This window comes from Pithys albifrons, chromosome 1, assembly GCF_047495875.1.
Source record: "Pithys albifrons albifrons isolate INPA30051 chromosome 1, PitAlb_v1, whole genome shotgun sequence".
Lineage (NCBI taxonomy): Eukaryota > Metazoa > Chordata > Aves > Passeriformes > Thamnophilidae > Pithys > Pithys albifrons.
The window spans coordinates 24,699,854-24,718,057 of NC_092458.1; the positions used below are offsets into that span (position 1 = coordinate 24,699,854).

Sequence of the window (18,204 nt, forward strand, 5' to 3'; positions counted from 1 at the left end):
CACAACAGAACTGTGTAGCCAAAGCCACAGGTACTGTAAAAAATCTCAACTCTATTGTTTGCCTGGGACCTACACCAGTTTAGAGTAGCTGAGAACTTGCAGTTTACTGGAGTGAAAGGATGAGATTTCACTCTCTGGATAACATCATTACACAGAAATAAATCTAGAATATTCTGAGCTGGAAGGCACCAGCAAGGATCACCAAAGTCTAACTCCACACTCAGCACAGGACAATCCAAAGGGCAACACCAAGTGCCTGAGAGCATTGTCCAAATGCTTCTTGAACTGTATCAGGCTTGGTGTTGTGACCACTTCGCTGGGGACCCTGTTGCATTGCCCAACCACCATCAGGATCCAGAACCTTTTCCCAATATCTAATCTAAACCTCCCTTGACACAGCTTCATGCCATTGCCTCAGGCCCTGTCACTGGTGACATCTGAGAAGAGATCAAGGCTGCCCCTTCTCTTCCCCTCACAAAGAAGTTGTAGGGTGCAATGAGGTCTCCCCTCTGTTTCCTCTTCTCCACACTGAAACATACGTTTAGTGATAGCATGTGTTATCACTAACACCTAAGAGATTCAGAAGGAGACTTCTAGCAGGGACACTAAACATTCCTTTTTGACAACAAAGGTTGATTGTGTATAGAACTCCTACTTTGGCTATTGACTATCTTCCCTACAGGGCCTGACTTTCTCTGCATTTTGGTCTATGAGGTGTGCTGAACTACTGGGGTTTATGCTGAGATGACTAATGACAGGAATTGACCTCAAGACATGAAAGGACAGCTCCAACATAATGCTTCCAGCTCAGGGCCTGACTCAGCTCAATGAAACAAGTGAAACTGAACTCTGCATCAAGCCAGTGGAGAATAGGGCAGATTTACAGGACACAGGTCACAGTCTAGCTGGCTTTACTGTCTTTTCACATCTACCTTTTGCCTCACAGATTAGACATTCTTCAAAGTGCTGAACTGATGCTGGATGCAGGATGATACTGCAGTATGTTTTCCAGCAAGTGATGAGTTTGAGTATTTCCAGCCAATTATGAGCTCAGGACTTCATTCTAGATGGACTAAGTCAAGGCTCTGAAAATTCCTGCTGCAATTAACTCCTGTTTTTCTGGTGCATTTTTGAGAATATACTGATGTGTCATCTGTCCTTTTTTGCCTCCTTTTTTGTTCAGTGGCTACTGATAAGTAACCTGGAAGCTCACAAGCCATCTGGTTCTGGAGTTAAAGGGAGCCTCAGCTTGACAGATGACTCCTCTGAAGAAAGGCAAAGCAGTTGAAGAAAGTTACTTGTGCAAAACAATTTCTTTCTCAGAAGGCTGTTAAAGTACATATTTAAAAAGTGTAAATCATTAACTCAAAGATTGTGAATTTTTTTACTGGTTTTGCTTCTTTTTTCAATTTTAAAGAATATAGATTAAGATTATGTATCAATTTTATGGTCATTTAGCCATTGTAATTTTGTCAGTATTTCTCCAGCTCACAGGAATCTAATGAATACAGTAAAACAGACTTATTTAAAGACCCCAGCATGAAATGAGAGGCTATTTCAGTGTATGCTGGCAAAGGCAAACTACAAGACAGGCAGCACCACAAAACATAGAAAAAGGAGAAGGGGAAGGCTGTCCCCCCATTTTGCCTCCTGAAAATAGTTTAAGCCATGCACTACAACTAACTTACTGAAGACAAAGGTTTCCTAAATGTATTGTTTGAAAAAAGGCTGAAATGTATTGTTTGAAAAAAGTATTTTGAGACATGTCACCTCAGCTCATAAGTAATTTTCTATCAGCTCTAAGATTTCTAAAACACAGATATTTGCCATGAATTGGTGTTAGAGAGATTGTGTTTTGTATGTTATGCTCTGAAGGAAGAAAGTGATCCTGCAAAAACAGAATGGGAAAGTTCTGAGAAGCAAAACCTTCCGGGGAAGCCAAAGGAATGTAGACTTTCATATCCCTCAAGTTGTTGCAGAATGTTCCTGTAGTACCTGTTTTGCTGATTGATAAGATGATAAAAAACATCTCATATTGGCAAGGCCTTTTTGACCAGAGGTCATGTCTTGAGTCTGGCTGGGATGGAATTAATTTTCCCTGCAGCCCACGGTGCAGACCACAGTGAGGCAGCTGTCCCTCTGCAGCCCATGGAACCCCATGGTGGAACAGAGATCCACCTGCAGCTTGTGGAGGGCCCCATGCTGGAGCAGGGGGATGCCCAAAGGAGGCTGTGGCCCCTTGGGAAGCCTGCACTGGATCAGGCTCCTGGAAGGACCTGTGGCCCTGTGGAGAGATGAGCCCAAGCTGGAGTAGGTTTGCTGGCAGGACTTAGGACCTCATGGGGGACCCACACTGAAGCAGTTTGTTCCCGAAGGACTGCACCCTTTGGAAAGAGAGCCACGTTGGAACAGTTCATGAACAACTGCAGCCTATGGGAAGGACTCATGTTGGAGAAGTTTGGGGAGGACTGTCTCCCGTGGGAGGGACCTCAGAGCTGGGGTGGGCAGCAAGGAAGAAGGAGTGGCAGAGGCAACATGTGATAAACTGATCATAACCCCAGTGTCTGTGCCCCTGTGCCACTCAGGTGAGTACCTGCTGTCCAGCCTTGGTCAACCCACACTACTGCAGAGGCCTAGTGTCTTATAAAACCAGTTTCTAGACAGAAAGACACTGATTATATATTAGTGAGATTTTAGTATTTTTCTGGACTTCAAAATAAATTACGGAAGTCTAAAGTGGGTATTGGCAGCTATGTTCTAATTTTATTGAAGTGATGATAAACTAAAGTGAATTCAAACTAAAAATCTGGAAAATAGAATTAGTGGCACAATAACAAAACTAGAAAACATGAGAGAGAAGTAGACAGTCACAGTTGAACAGGGCCTTGAGTATGAGAAGTTCATGACCAAAAAGATGAAAGAAAACAGAAAGAATTTGTAGAGTGGACTGGTAGCTGAGGAATTTTGCTTACAAGCTGTAATTAAGCTGGAAAAGAATGAACTGAGAAAGCAAGCTATGACACATAAAACTGTGTTTAATAACCAGATAGCTGAGGACCAGTGTCTGAAAGACTGTAGCATAAGGAGATGCTTTTTCTTTCTTTTTCTTTCCCCTTTCTCTTTTCTAATTTGAGGTGCTAAAATTTCAGATTTCCCCTTTCTTATTAATTATAAATTCCATCTGAAAACTATAATGGATTCTTTGCTTAAGTGCAGATAAAATGGAACAGAATTGATATTTAATTTGCATACAAAACAACAAAATACTTTATTGAAATTAGACATGGTAATTCATGGCTATATTTTCAAGAGGTGTCTATCTGAGACCAATAATTTTAGGTCACTGAGATAAATCATCAGTAGTGTCTTGCTGTACATAACTATTTAGATGGATATCTTGCAGCTGTCAGCAGATTGAACCTACTTGTTGATGGCTCTTGGGGAACTTGTTTAATGGTTGTACAAATGAAGCAAAAACTAAACTAGGAAAGAAAAAATCATGGAAATTAGGAAAATGTTGGAAAGAAGCAGTATTTGTTCCCTGAATAAGCATCCTTAAATGTATAACAATTCAGAAAATGGAAAAGGAAATAACTATTTCTTTTTTCCTGTCTTCTTCAATTCCTTGGTAACTCCTATTGAGGTACTGCAAAGATGTATCACAACTTTAGCATAGGATTTTCCACAAAATTTCTTACATCAATGCTACTGAATATTATTACAGACTTCGGAAAGTGTTGCATTCCAGATGTGGACATTCATTTTTGTTGATTGAACCTGAACCCCTTACTGTTCAGATCTGGGACTTTTGGAAGTTTCCACTGCTTTTTTCTGGGTTCCCTTCATAGGCTCCTCTCATGTAGCTACCAGAACATGAGGGCAAGATGTACAACTACACCCTGTCGTAGTAGGAAGTCAGGATCTGCAAAGGGTGTGTATCTACATGTAACACCTGAGAACAGCAACCAGTGCTTGAGCCTTGTGAGAGACAACAAAAACCTGGCCCTTGGTGCATGCCTGGTCAGCCACCTCCCCTACCAGTGCTTCCAAAGCACTGTCTGAAATACTCCTGAGGGGTCAGTCCTGCAGGAAAGGAAATGAAAAAGGATGCTCTTCCAATGCTTTCTGCCTTCCCAGGATTTCTGTCCTGATCCTCAGAAATCCTGTTATTCTGAAGACTGATGTGATAGCTATATGAGATAGACAGCTTGAGTTTCTGATGGGGTTTTAAGAGTTTTAGCCATGATCTTTTCCTCTCCTCAGTCCTTGTTCTGTGTTGTGGTTCATTTTTCCTATGTAAAATGATTCTCAGCGAGGGGAGAGCAGTGAGTGACTCCACAAACCCGAGTGCTTCATACGCATTTCTAATGTGGTGTCGAGGAATTGACATGCAGCAAACTGCAGCAGCCTTTCTGTTAGGAATGACATGGCTTCTGCTGACGTTTTCCGGCTGAAGAATCATCTTATGTCTCATACACACGCTTTGTTTTCAGCTCTTCTGAACCCTGTGAAAAGCAGAATCAGCCGAGCAGGTCAAGTTCAGGGGAGTGCAAAAGACGTGAGGGAGCTTCAGCACGGCAAGATGAGGGTCAGCTCCCTCCAGGAGGTAAGGGAGAGAGGGCCAGAGCACTGAAGAAGAAACCTATTCAGCGGTACACCGAGGAGGAACGCCATTCATGAAAAAGAGGTGTCTGCCCCAGCAGTGAGACCGGCTGTGGGGTACTGTCCCCTCACGGTCCACCTGGGAAGGACGCGCAGGGACAGAATGCTGGGAAATCCGCTCCGCGACGGCAGCCGAGGGGGACTCGCTTCCAGCCGGCAGTGGCACGTCCCACCCGCCTTCCTGCCGATCCCGCTCCGGCCCCGCCGTCGACGGCGGAGATGAGGGCGCCGGGGGCGGCGTGTGCGAGGGGAGGGCTATGGGAAGCCGGCCCGCTATGCCGGCCCTCAGATCAGCTCCCGAACGCAGCCGGCCCCTCTGGGCACGCCGCCGAGCATCCCCGCTCCGCCCGGGCTCTCCCTGCGCCACGGCCAGCGGGGCGGTGGCTGATGCACCGGCGGATGGAGGCGGCGGCGGGACCCTGCCTGGTCCGCGGCACGGATGCTCCAGCCCCCACCTCTGCGGGGCGGGATGAGCGCCCGCCCGGGCGCGGCTCCGCCCTGCCGGGAGCGAGTGCCGCGGGTACCGGAGCGTGTGCCGCTACCGCTCCGCGCGGTCCCGTTCCTTCTCGTGTCGCCGCCCGGGGCTGCCGGTCCTTGGTCCGCCAGCGGCCCCGGGCCGGCCCTGCCCTGCCCTGCCCTGCTCTACCCGCGCCGGGTCCCAACTTTCCTCGGCGTGGCACGAAATGTGCCGGAGCGCCGCAGAGCCGCTTTGACGTCTTGATCCTCTCCGAGAACTTAACAGGATCGCAAAGCCCTTCGAGCGGCTTTTCCCGGTGAGCCGGGCTTAGGCACTCGGGCTCCGGCCGTAATCCGCCCGCGCCGCGCCGAGGGGCGGCCGTGGCGGGCCCTGCCCTGCCCCGCCGCCCCCGCCGGGCCCGCCGGGCTGCGCTGCCTGGGCTGCGGGGACTGCCGGGGCTACTGGAGCTGCCTGGGCTGCGGGGACTGCTGGAGCTACCGGAGCTGCCGGGGCTGCCAGAGCTGCCGGAGCTGCGGGGACTGCCGGGGCTGCGAGGTCTCCGGAGGCTGCCGGAGCTGCAGGGGCTGCTGGGGCTACGGGGGCTACCGGAGCTGCCCGGCACTGCGGCTGGAGCGGGACCGCACTGGGAAGGGCAGCGCTGACCGCCGGCCTCGCTTGAGCATCACGGTCCCGCTGCGCCCGCGTCCAGCAGGCAGGCGGACAGTCGGTCGGACGGAGCTCCAGAGTTCGGATGCTGCGAAGGAAAGCGTGGGCAGGTGAGTCTGAAAAAGGAGGGAGGAAGGCTCCCCTTCTGTAATGCCCGTGAGTGTGGGATCATGTCCTGCATCGGACTGCAATTCCAAACCTTAACTCAGAAGCTTGAGATGGAAGGGTAACTTACAATCTTTATTTATTTATTTACTATTAAAGAAAATTGTTATTTCAGTTAATTGACACAGAGATCTGCATACTCCAAATCAAACTGTATTCAGGACACAAATCCGTACAGAAGTGAGGCCGAGGGGGACTTTCCCCGCTCCTGTTGACTGATGCTTAAATTTGCCAGTCTGATTCATATGTCTCATAACTTCTCTGCTGTCTGATGTCTGTGGTATAAGCATGACCTTGTCAAACCCTATATAAAGTACATGCTAACAAGTACTGCAAGCAGTGAAAGGGAATTATTTTCCAGTGATTCCTGGTACTCCAAATAAATTGACCTTGGTTCTAATAATACTTGGCAAAACTCCTGTAATGTAATCAAGGCCATAGTGTGCCTAAGAAGGTGCAAGATACAATAACAACTATAATCTGTGTCTTTCTCTAATGCAAGGTCCACTCACTTGCTGAGAGGAAAAAGAAGACAAGGAAAAATGACCTGAATGTTACTTTAGATTTCTGAAGACATGATGTTAAATGTAAATGTTGGTACCTGTTGAACTATATTTTGTTTTCCAGATTCATAGTTGTTGCATTCCAAGCAAGTAGTTACAGACATGTTGTATTTAAAATCTGCAATTTTCATTGTTACAACTGAGTAAAGTGTAGTTTTGGATGTTACAAGTTTTGAAATAGCATTAACTTTGCCTTCAGTCAGCACAGGGTTTGTTGGCTTTTTCCCTCTGGTATTTTTCTGGTCGTTTTCTTTGAGTATGCATGCTAAAACCATCTGATCAGGCAAATGCTTGCTGTAGGTGATACTGGGACTGTCAGGATGTGTAATCAGTGAGGGTAAACATGTGGTGAACAACTTCAGGAAAGAGCACATCAGCTTTAAAAAATTATACATCATCCTTCCATATCAGCACCTCTAAGCTTTGCCCTCTGTGTATCCCCAGCCTTTGTCATCCAAGCTCAGTCATTTTGGTTCAACACGTTGTCCTGCAGGCTTCTCCAATGTTGCCATCTCTTTTCATTAGCATCTCTTAAATCCTCTTCTGTCGAACGTCTTCTTACTGCTTGTGAAACGTGACACAATTTACCTCTCATGCTTTCCTTCCCTAGCTGAGTGAGATAACTCAGGTAGTTTACATAACCTGGGCAGGGAGTGAATTTGAATGGGTAACATTCATATGTATGCCCATGTACATGTATGTATTTTACAGACACATTCAGAAGTGTAAACCTACTGTGTTTTAGTTGTATTCATGCACCTGTTACATTCACTTTTAAGAATTATCTTGGTAAATGAATGCACTGACAGAGATGCTGGTTGAACTGGTGAATTTCAGACAGTGGCTGGTTGAACTGGTGAATTTCAGACTGGCTGCAGAAGCCTTGCACAGAGCTTATTTACCGTACAAAGACATGGACACCAAATACCTGCATCATGGTAGCCCATACCAGCAACAGAAACAACACGGTGTAACTTGGTTGTCCCATCAGCTGTGATTTGTAATTTATTGTGTTTCAATGTACAACATTATGTTCAATATTCATGGCTAGTTTTTCCTAAATGGTTTATATTATATTGCAGTATAAAAATAATATATTCATAGAAAATGGTCTGCAAAACAAGTTTGGCAAATCTTAGGAAATTGAACTTTATTATTAATAGTTCATAGATAAAGAAGAGAAACTCAGTCCAAATAATTCCATTTATTTAAAAGGTTATTTTGGTACTACAGAGTGCCAGGAACTGAGTCATCAAGGAATCAAGGGTAATCATGTGCATTTCATTCTAAAACTATAAATTATACATGCAAGCATATGCAGGGTTGCACATGCTAGAGTACCTATGAAAGGTGCTTGATAGATCTTTGGTCCTGAGGCTACTAGGCTATGCATATAAATTGTGTTCATTTTCAGGAGATGTCAGTGCCTCCAGACTGTGGAAAATGCAATATGATGTAGCAGACAGCAATAAAATTTGAAAAGTGTTTTTTTAAAAGAGGTCCTAGAATTTAAGAATTGTTGATTCAAACTGTTGTGCATATGATTCATGAAGATAGGATGGTACAGGTTGCTGGTTATTTTTCTAACCCCTGGGGCTTCATCTAATAGCTCTTTATACAAAGTTGGTTTCCATGAGAATATGCCAGAATCCAGTCTGCAGGTTAATTTGCAAACCTCCAAAACATTGAAGAAAAACACTGGGCTTCAGGATCCAGTGTCCAGTCTTTGGTGTCCATTTGTTTCTTGTATTGGCCAAATCATTGTAGCTGCAGGATGTCACACGTAACACACACAAGGTACACAATGTACTGCTGAGCTACAACTATTACCAAGTGATATAACCAGGATCATGTAGGTGGAGGTCAAATCCCAAAATAAATCTGAGTCTTAGCAGGGTTGAACCTGAGAGGCTGTGTGAGGATTTAGAATGTGTCTTAACTAAAATGATGTAAGTGATCCTATGCAGCTTCCATAGCAAAAAGTGAAATGTTGAAAGCCTCAAGAACAACATTATTTTACCAACTACACAAACACAATCCTTTATAAAATTGTATGTAAAGCCATCTTTTACTTTGTGCTGTTGATATGTATTTCACCTTGAAAAGCTGTTTTTTGAATTCTGCCATATTTTCCCTCTGAAGTCCTTTTACTCTAAGAAGCTTTAAGAATATTAAATGGTGGTAGAAATAGCTTAATCTGCCATTATTGCTTGATAAACAACTATATTTACTTTGCATTGGATGTATTAATTCTTGGTTGGTTAACGATTTTGAATTAAGTCAGGATGTGTTAATATATTCTGCCCCAAAGAGGAAGTGCTAGAATATCCCACAGATAAACTCTGAATGTTCTTGACAAGGAGGGTGTAGTAATTCAAAATTCTTTCACAGATGTTTGACAAGCTGCACAGCTCATTTTGGTAGCTTAGCTGATGGCCATCAACTTCCTAAACTTTATATAATTTATAATATTAAAGTGTGTGCCTGGGTTTTCATCCTACTGAATATGTGCAACATTGGCTGAAACTAACACCAAAACGCTTCTCAGAGGCTTTGACTGTATCCAGATAGCAATGGGTGCTGAAAACAGACATTCCTGCTGCTGCTCCAGTATATATTCTCAGAGCACTGAAAACCCATGAGAAAGTTATGTGTGAGTGTATCACTTAATCTGTTGGTAGAAGGCTCTGGAGAAAGGAGTAAAACTGGTTTTGGCTTGATCAATTTGAAGCAGACTTGAAAAGCTTTTGAGGTGCAGCTGCTCAGCCCTATGCAATTTGATGCCCAAGGATAAATAGAATAGACCTGAGAAAGAGGGGAGTTACTTCTGCCGATGAGGTGCTGCCTCTCTTTGGCCTAGAGGCAGATGCCCAGTTGTTTTCAGTCTCCCATTTTAGCTTCAGTCTTTTCTTATTGACTGGAATATGTAGCTCTCATCGTAGTGCCTTATTGCTGGGTACCTGAATTTCTATATACTTGCTTTAGGAAATCCATTGGATGGCACAGCTCCTAAAATTTAGATAGTGCAGCCTTTGTACTTCTAGTTCTAAATCTTTAAAGACATTGTTCTAAAGAGGTAAGTAAAACCTGATTTTCAAAATTAGTAAATGCATATGTGAATCTGAAGTTTTCATATGTTACTTGAACTCATATTTGTTGTCAAACAGCTCTCTGTCTGATAAAACAAGTCTTTTATACCAGGGCAGTGCATATAAAATAACTCGACACAAAACATCAGTTGCTATTGAATCCGAAATGAAGAGGATAAAAGAGTACATGAACTATTTGCATTTGGAGTAGTCAGTGCTATTATTAATGTATGATTTGTTATATTTTTGATTAGGATAGTACACTTTTATCATTTGGCTGTAGTTTCAGTCCTGGTGATTTATGCACTGAAAAGCAGTGTTCTTGAGTGTGGAATTATGATTTATCTCTTTCAAGTTACTACAATTGGTAGCAAGGAAGGAAAGACTAAGTGAGAAAGCAAGTTAAAATTCTGCTTAAGGATTGGTAAAGATGTCATTCTTTCAAGAGCTCGGAAGGTTTCAGGTAAGTTTTATTTTGCTGGGTGACTAGATTGAGGTTCAGAGAACTATTATACTTGTTTTAAGTGCCCAATGTGAATTTATCAGACTTGTCAGCCTTTAGGTAATCAAGTCTTACTCTCAGTGTAATTGCTACCTTCAAATATTCAGAGTAGAGGGTCTAATTCCCAGAAAACAGAGATTTTATCAAAAGCAGATAGCAATGTGTGGTGGGTGCAGGCCCCAGGGGCTGGCAGGGGGCTGTGGATTCCTTTGAGAGAAGCAGCCATGGCTGCCTGGTGGCACTTTGGGGAAAACACTTAAGAACGAGTATAACGCCACAAAAGCAGTGTGTGGGGAATGAGTTGGGGGAAAAAAAGAGTGAAAACCAGCTCTGCAGACACCAAGGTGAGAGAAGAAGGAGCAGGGGTGTTCTAGGCATGGGAGCAGAGATTACCCTGCAGCCCACGCCGGAGCAGACATCCACTGTGGATAACCCTATGGTAAGGCCAGTAGCTGTTTCCTGAAGGAAACTGCAGCCAGTGAAGAGGAGCCCATGAGCGAACAGGTTCTCCTGCCAGGAACTGTGGCCCATGGAGGACCCACACTGCAGCAGGTTTAACCTGCAGGACTGCAGCTCGTGGAGTAGACCCACACCAGAGCAGTTTGGGAAGGACCCATGCTAGAGCAGGGGTGGTGTGAGGAGGAAGGAGCAGCAGTGAGGAAGCATTATGTACTGACTGCAACCCCCCATTCTCCACCCAGTGTGCTGCTGGGTAGGGTGGAGGAGGTGGAGGAGTTGGGAATGTCAGAGTGAAGTTGAATCTGGGATAAAAATGAGGGCTGGAGATGTTTTTCTTTCTCACTATCCAACTCTATTTTAATTTTCAATGAATTAATTGAATTTCCCCAATTTGAGCCTGTTTTGCCTGTGATGATAACTGATAAGTGATCATCATGTCCTTTTTCTTGATCCATGAGCTTTCTTATCTTTCTCCTACTTCACTGTTGAGGAGGGGGAGTGAGAGAGCAGCTGGGTGGGTGTCTGGCAGCCAGTCCAGCCCAACCCCCACCACGCTACCGTAACAACTCTTTTTAAATACAAAGCTGAACTCTACTCACTTCTTAAAACTGCCTTGTAAGAAGCAGTGTTTAGTGGCAGTTTTGAGATGGCAGACCCCAGACAGCTGGAGCTGTGTCTCTGCAAAAGGTGTTTGCGGAGCCTCAGGCTCTTCAGGACTTTCCCATTGGTTCCTCCTGACAGCTCATGCTAAGCTGCTCCCTACTAAGTTGCTTGCTCGATTTTGGATCCAAGGTTGAAATGCTGGTCTCCTCCCTAGACCATTGAACATATTTATCATTACAAGCCTTGGAGGCCTAGAAGGAATAAATATTTCTCCTTATCAGACAGACAGTAATCTGTCAGCATTTTATGGGCTTTATGCAGTGCCAAACTGTTGCTTCAGGAGGTCTCACCACCTGCACCGTATCCAAATTACTGCCTTATTTATTTCTATCAGTCCTGTGTTCAGTCTGTCTCTACTACAGTTGGGCACACATAACCTTCATCCACTGTCCCTACCTCCTTCCAAAAATGCATTAATCTCTTTTATTGCTGAATGGTGAGGTTGTATTTCTGTGAAATGTTTCCCCCCTCCTTTCCTCCAGTATAGTGGAGAATAAGAGTTCAGACTACAATTTTACAGCTGAAATTATTGTAATGGATCTGAAATGAGCTCCGATTTTACCTACATTTTTTATTTTTTTCTTCATCTTTCTAAGGTGAGCAATACCATTTTTCTTTCTCTCCCTTCTCTATGTCCTTAATCATTCTTGCCATGCTTTTATTCTGCTTTTTCTTTCTGTTTAAGAGAAGGACTAATAGTGTTTCAGATAAGTATGCGCTGTTGTTTTGTGGAACAGTTTTAATGTTCTTTGTGTCATTAGCACTTTTCATGTATATATTGCCAGTTACTGTGTCAGGAAGCCCGCCCTGCAGTGAATAAGGTGTCACTGAGCTTTACTTTTATCTTAAGTTCATGGGCTGTTTTGGGGTGGAAGGCACCTTAAGGACCATGTAGTTCCAGCTCTGCTGCCATGGGCAGGGACACCTTTCACTACACCAGGTTGCTTCAAGGCCCATCCAACCTGGCCTTGAGCACTTCCAGGGATGTGGTCCCCATGGCTGTTCTGGGCAACCTGTCCCAGTGTTTCACCACCATCATAGTGAAAAATTTCTTTGTAATATTTAGTCTAAATCTACTCTCTCAGGTTCCCTTTCTGAGAGCATGTGGCTCATTTGGAAGCATGTAAGGCGATAGTTTACATGCTTTTTGTCTGTATTCATTGTTTTCCATTTGCCTGCGGGGCGTATCACTGGTCATCAATTTGAGAAATGGATGTAGTTGATGTGGGTCACCCTGAAGCTCCTTGCACTCCTTTTGTTTCTCCTGATTATAGTAGTTGTTTTTTGCCATCCCGAGATCTTGTATTACCACTCCTTTTCCTCAGGATCATTAATGACAGGTTTCCCTTGGAGCCCCAAGAAGTACCATTCTTAAACTTCTACAGTAGTGAAGGTGACGGTTTAATCTTGTTATTTCTTTCTGTCTTCTCATTCTTAATTCAGAAAAGTGTTTGGCTTCATAAACTGTGGCTTACTCTGTTTCTTTAGTGGCACAGGTTTTGGAAGTCTAAATGAGGTATGCAGCTGTTTCCTGTATTCAGCGCTCCATTGGCATATTCAAGTCTTTCAATGAGATTTGGAATATCTAATTCCAGTATCTATTACTAGTGTTTAATTCCAGACTAGTAGCATCTAATTTCAGGAGATTAGTAACATCTAGAGAAACCATTTCAGTTTTAAGTTTAAAGAAATATACTTAATGTTTTTTAACCAAACTTTCAGGAGCTGATGCACAAATTCCAGGTTTGGAAATCTATATGTCATACCTCCAGCACCTGACATGTGGAAAGGCATTGTTCACTAATCTCCAGAATCAGAAGCAACATGTCTCCTCAGTGAGAGAATGCATGTTATTAGTAGCAAATTATCTGTATCATCCAAGACTTCAAGTGTTTTATTAGTTTATGCTTTTATTGTTTCAACAGTTTTATTGTTTTCACAGTTATTTATTTTGTTGGATATTATTAACCAGGTGACTCTTGTTTAAGAACTGCTGGAACATTGATCTGATTATGAATCACTAGAACTGATGAGTGTTACTGCTGTGTTAGGTGGAAGAACTAGTCAAGAGCTTAATTCAGTACTAACTTTGTGCTGAAAATACATCTTTATAAAAAAGGTTAATGCTTTGTTACTTGTCTTACAAATCATTCTTCTTTTCCCACTATCAAGCTTTTAAAACCTTGAGTTATGTTTTTAGCATGAATCATCTGCACTTTAGAAATTAATTCTTCTGAGTGAATATTCCAGTCTGAGAGTGGGTTGAAAGAACTCAAATTTTTTATATCAGTGTGTAATAAAAATGCTCATTTTCCCCCAGTAAAACTTCAGTTAACCAGCATGAACAGGGCTCAGTTTAACGTGAACCACAGTTAGACATTAATTGACTTACACTGAGGCAACATTAGTAATGGGAAATTATTAACACCAAAATTTCAGGTGTTAAATGATGCCCAAGGGCTGTTTCTAGACTAGTTTTATTATTTCTGGATGAAAAAACCCCACCTATTTTATATTTTAATTTATATTTATATAAGTTATATTAAATAATATGAATCAAAGTTGTATGCGATTTCCTTTAGTTGTGTAAGAGTTGAGTGGAGTGTAAGTTGGATATCTGGTTTTTAAGAAAGTGGATACATAACATAGTTCTAATCATGGATTGTGAGCTTTGCTTCTTGAATAATTCAGGACAGAAAGTTTCTGAAAGATCTGTGTTTCATTTGTTCTTAAAGGTGAATGTTGTGTAGTCAGTGAGACAGAGGATTACAGGTATAAAAGGGACAATAGGTGGTCTGCGGGAGTTAATTGATCCCCGAGAGGATCTCATTCGAGTCATATCTCAAACAAAAAGAGCTCCTGCAGGGAGTTTCAAAACTTAAATTTTTCTTTTTTTAAAATTCAAGGCTTCACAGAAAGTGCTTTACTCCCTCATTTGTAACACACTTGTCTTGAGTCTTAAAACTTGTTTAGCAAGTGATAGATGTTGCAGCCTGCTCTAGAGAGGACTGCACACACCAATGTGATGTAAAGCAAATCCCAAGTTTATTCAAAAACACAGGTTTATATGACCTCAAGTGACCCCGCCCCAGGTGCGGTGGTCTGACTCCAATTGGTTGAGGCTGGAAACATGTTCTTTTAAGGGGAAAACGAAACTTGTAAGGTGGTCACTCCAGACCCACCTGAATCGGGCTGCAACAGATAGATGTGATATGAATTTGGAAGGGCATTGAAGGTCAAATCTGGAAAGGAATACAGATCAATTTAACACTTGTATGAGATGAGTTGCTAAATATTTTAACAGAGATTGTCTTGAATCAGTATAATAAAAAACATGGATAGGTGTTTAGTGCAGAGTTTTAATAATATAGAATTATTCCATGGCATATATTAAGCTGAGGGATAAATTTCATTAATAATCTGCTTGGTTAATATGTATTTTAATCATAAAATAGATAAAATTAGCACAAGGGAATTAAGGTAAAGTGGAATGGGTTGTCCTAGCACATGTATTACCTAGTGATTTTTGGTTGACTTTCTAACTGTAACTTTTTTTAAATGAGATTTTATATGCAATTTTACTATGGATAATAGGTATGACAGTGCAGGTATCCATAAAACTCAGAGACTAAAAAGAGTGTGGTGTCATATAACTCTTATTTTTGGTCATGATGAATCTTCTTTGTTATACTTTTGCTATCACTTTCTTTTCTGTCTAGTGCAAATAAATCCAGAAACATGTCATGTGTGTGCAAATAGCCCTGGCTATTATTCAAATGGTTGAAATTGCTTTTTGTTGTTCCACTGTTTTAATGAAGCTCTCTTTTTGAGTACTGAGCACATTTCTTTTCCAGTCTTCAGATTTTTTTTCCCGTTTCAGCTGTCATTTAGATGTTGATATGTAAAGCAAAATGGCCAAAATCAACACCCAGCACTCCTACCCTGGCACGCACAGACTGTCTGTCAGAACTACTGATGAAGATATTGAAAGGCTCGAAAATGGCTATGTCAGGTAATGTGTTCCTGTCATCAGAGTCAAGAGAACAGATTGTGGTGTAATATGTAGAACTCCTGCAGCACCAGGAATAGGAGCTGGAGTTACGGGAATGTTGTGTCATGATACTGTTGACCCAGTGCACTTAACTGACTTCACAATGGATATCCAAAGTATGGAAGAGACAGACACAGGGAGGTTGTTGTGGCTTGCAGTATTGGAACCAGAAGCTGTACTACCTCTGGAATAAAGCCCATTTTCACATCAGTGGGAATTGCACTAACTCTTTAAGGAGAAACCTCTTTCTCAAGTCATCACACAGATAGCAGAGTCTGTGCTTCCAACAGATTATGCGACATTTGGTGGGAAAAAAGATACCAGTGAAAAGTCTTGGGAAGTTTTTTTCAGAGGTAGCCTCTGTAAATTACCTAGTTTTAGGGAACACTTGCAGTGTATAAAGAATATCAACATTTTTGTCCTGGATTTTCAGAGTCCCTCACTGTACAGAGGAAATAGAATACTTTCTTTACATTTGCCTTTCTCTCTTTCAATAGTTTTAAAGTGGCGGTTTAAAATGTGCTAGTGAGCTTGCACTTACATTTTGCACAGTACCAGTCATTTCTCTAGACTGGGCAAACCCTGCTGTGCCTGCAGGAAGATGTCTGATGATTCACAGCATCTGTACAGGCTGGAAAGAATGTTCTGCTTTTGGCTTGTTGTCAACCACCTCCTCTGTGTGGACCTTGTCAGACTGTTTTGCTGTTCAAATGTGTACCCAGACTAGAACACTCAGACTCCTGCTAGGCTGATAGGACTGCCTGAATTGCATGCCCCTAGTGTCGACTATGGATGTGATTCCTGCCCTGTTTGAATTGCTCCTTTTTTCCTTTCTGCTTTGCTTACGTGGTATCTTCTGTCACGTAGGTGTACCTACCCTAGTGAAAATGGAGCTGCTTCTATTCTGCACAGTATGGCTTGCTTGACTTAGTTATACTGCCCCATGGTCTCCTTAGGGAGATTTGGAAGAGCCGTGTCCCTTGTCTCCAGTTACAGTGGTATCTCAGAAAGCAGGAAAAACACAGATCGAAATTAGCTTCTTCCTTTCTTTTTTTGAAATATCCTATTTGCTGAAGGTTATCAGTGACTGGCAGTTCACAGAATGGAATTACTGCAGGGGATGTGAGAGTGGGGTTATAAAGGTTTAAGCGTAGAATTAGATCTCTTTTCTCTTTGGTCATCTGCAATTTCAGAGGCAATGTCTTGCTTTTGAAAGATAGAGGGGCTGAAATATGAACCACACTTGTATCATCATGATGGTCTTGAAGAAGCATTTATTTAAATTTGCTGCTATCAGCATTAATTACAGAAGTTCATATATGATCAAAGGTAAAAAGATTTTTAAAAGATAAAAATGATATAAAAAGATAAAAAAAATAAATAAAATACAAGAAGATAAAAAGAAGTGATAAATGGTACAATATTATTCTTTAAAAGAGATCTCATATTTAGGGGGTTTGGATTGTTAAAGTGGTTGCTAGTAAGTATATACCATACCTTTGTAATACCACTCAAAGAATCCTGAGACACAGTTTTTAAGTTCAGTTTTCCTTTAGAATATGTCTGTACCAAAAGATGGGTCCCATCTAGAATTGTAGCCTTTCTCTATTTTGTAACAAAATATACAACTGCTGACATTGGGAAGAAAACAACAGGTTTTGTGGAGTAGCAGCATTTCTTCTTTGCCTTTTCTTCCTCCAGCTCCTGCTGTCTATAGTTCAATAAAGCAATTAAACACATTACTTAGGTCTCATTAAATTCAGTGGGTGTTAAATTTATTCTTAATGCTGAGGACGTGCTTAAGTGTTTTTCTGCTGTGAAATGAGGTATTATCAAGAGAAAGCATTCACTGCAACAGTTAACAGAAAGCTGCTACTGATCTTTAAGCCATTGTTCTTATTTATGCTGAAGTAAGTGATTCATCTGCCTGTATTCCTACTCTGTAGTGTGTTATGAAGTTGGTTCATTTTGTTAGAACAAAAAATAACAAATGAATCTTCCTTTTTAAAAATCCAGCCTCTGTAGAGAAACAGCTCAAATAGGAGAGGCAGCACATTATCTTATAGGCACAGCTGCCTATCCAAAAGTTGGAAGTAGGATCCGGCTACACCCTGTAGACACGTGGATTTCGGTGTCTCTGTGTGAGTAGGTCTCTACATTCCTGCTGTCATGAGTGTAGTCAGTGCTCATAGTCAGCAGCACCTGGGGAACTGCTCAGCTTTCCCTGAAGCTGAATAACTCTTCAGGCTCATTTGGCTCTATTGATTATGAGAGAGGAATTCAGTTACCTAAAATAGGCATCTAATGCTATTTGAGATACCACAGAGTATTTGAAGCATTTAGCTGGTGCTGGTGGATGTACGAAGTGACTTGTGTGCTCTGGAGAGGTCTGATAAGTATTTTGAGGTATTCCAAATAGTACTAGATTCCTATATTGACACAGCTGAATCAAGCCCTTATATGGCCATAGACTGTCATAGGAACTTAGATACATAGTAGGTACTGCCCAGCAGCAATATTAGAATTTATTGCCAAGATCACACAAAATGTATATTCCTGTAAACAGGAATGAAAATGCTTAAAAACAGCCATAGTACTGCAATCTAAAAGACTGACTAGTCCAGTATCCTTTCTCCAGCACATCTGTAGGCAGGTGCTCTAGGAAATAGTAAAAAAGGTGGGTGAACTGCTGCTCTCCCAGCATGCAGCTCAGGAGACTTCTTGAGATGAATGCAGGCTCTGTGTATCTGGTATTTCTGTTCCATGGGTTCATTCACTGTCCCCTAGAAACCATGTTATCTTTGATACCCACAATATTCTCAGCACAGACAACATAAACTAGGTTGTAAAAATTTTTCTGCATTAAGCAGTGTCTACTGGTGCTTTGTAATTAAAAGAGAAGTAGAAAATGGTTAACAAGTTGAGAA

General features: G+C 42.1%; 1 protein-coding gene across 3 annotated transcripts in view; it reads left to right on the forward strand.

Annotated features, from left to right (window-relative positions):
* The first annotated feature begins 5,185 nt into the window (after positions 1-5,185).
* The window catches only part of CNGA3 (cyclic nucleotide gated channel subunit alpha 3), a 32,163-nt gene continuing 19,144 nt past the window's right edge, over positions 5,186-18,204 (forward strand). For all 3 annotated transcript variants that reach the window (XM_071547624.1, XM_071547643.1, XM_071547634.1), the window contains exons 1-2: positions 5,186-5,895; positions 15,107-15,238. In XM_071547624.1, the coding sequence (XP_071403725.1) occupies positions 15,138-15,238 (101 nt within the window). In that variant the 5' untranslated portion in view covers positions 5,186-5,895; positions 15,107-15,137. The remainder of the gene's footprint in view (positions 5,896-15,106; positions 15,239-18,204) is intronic.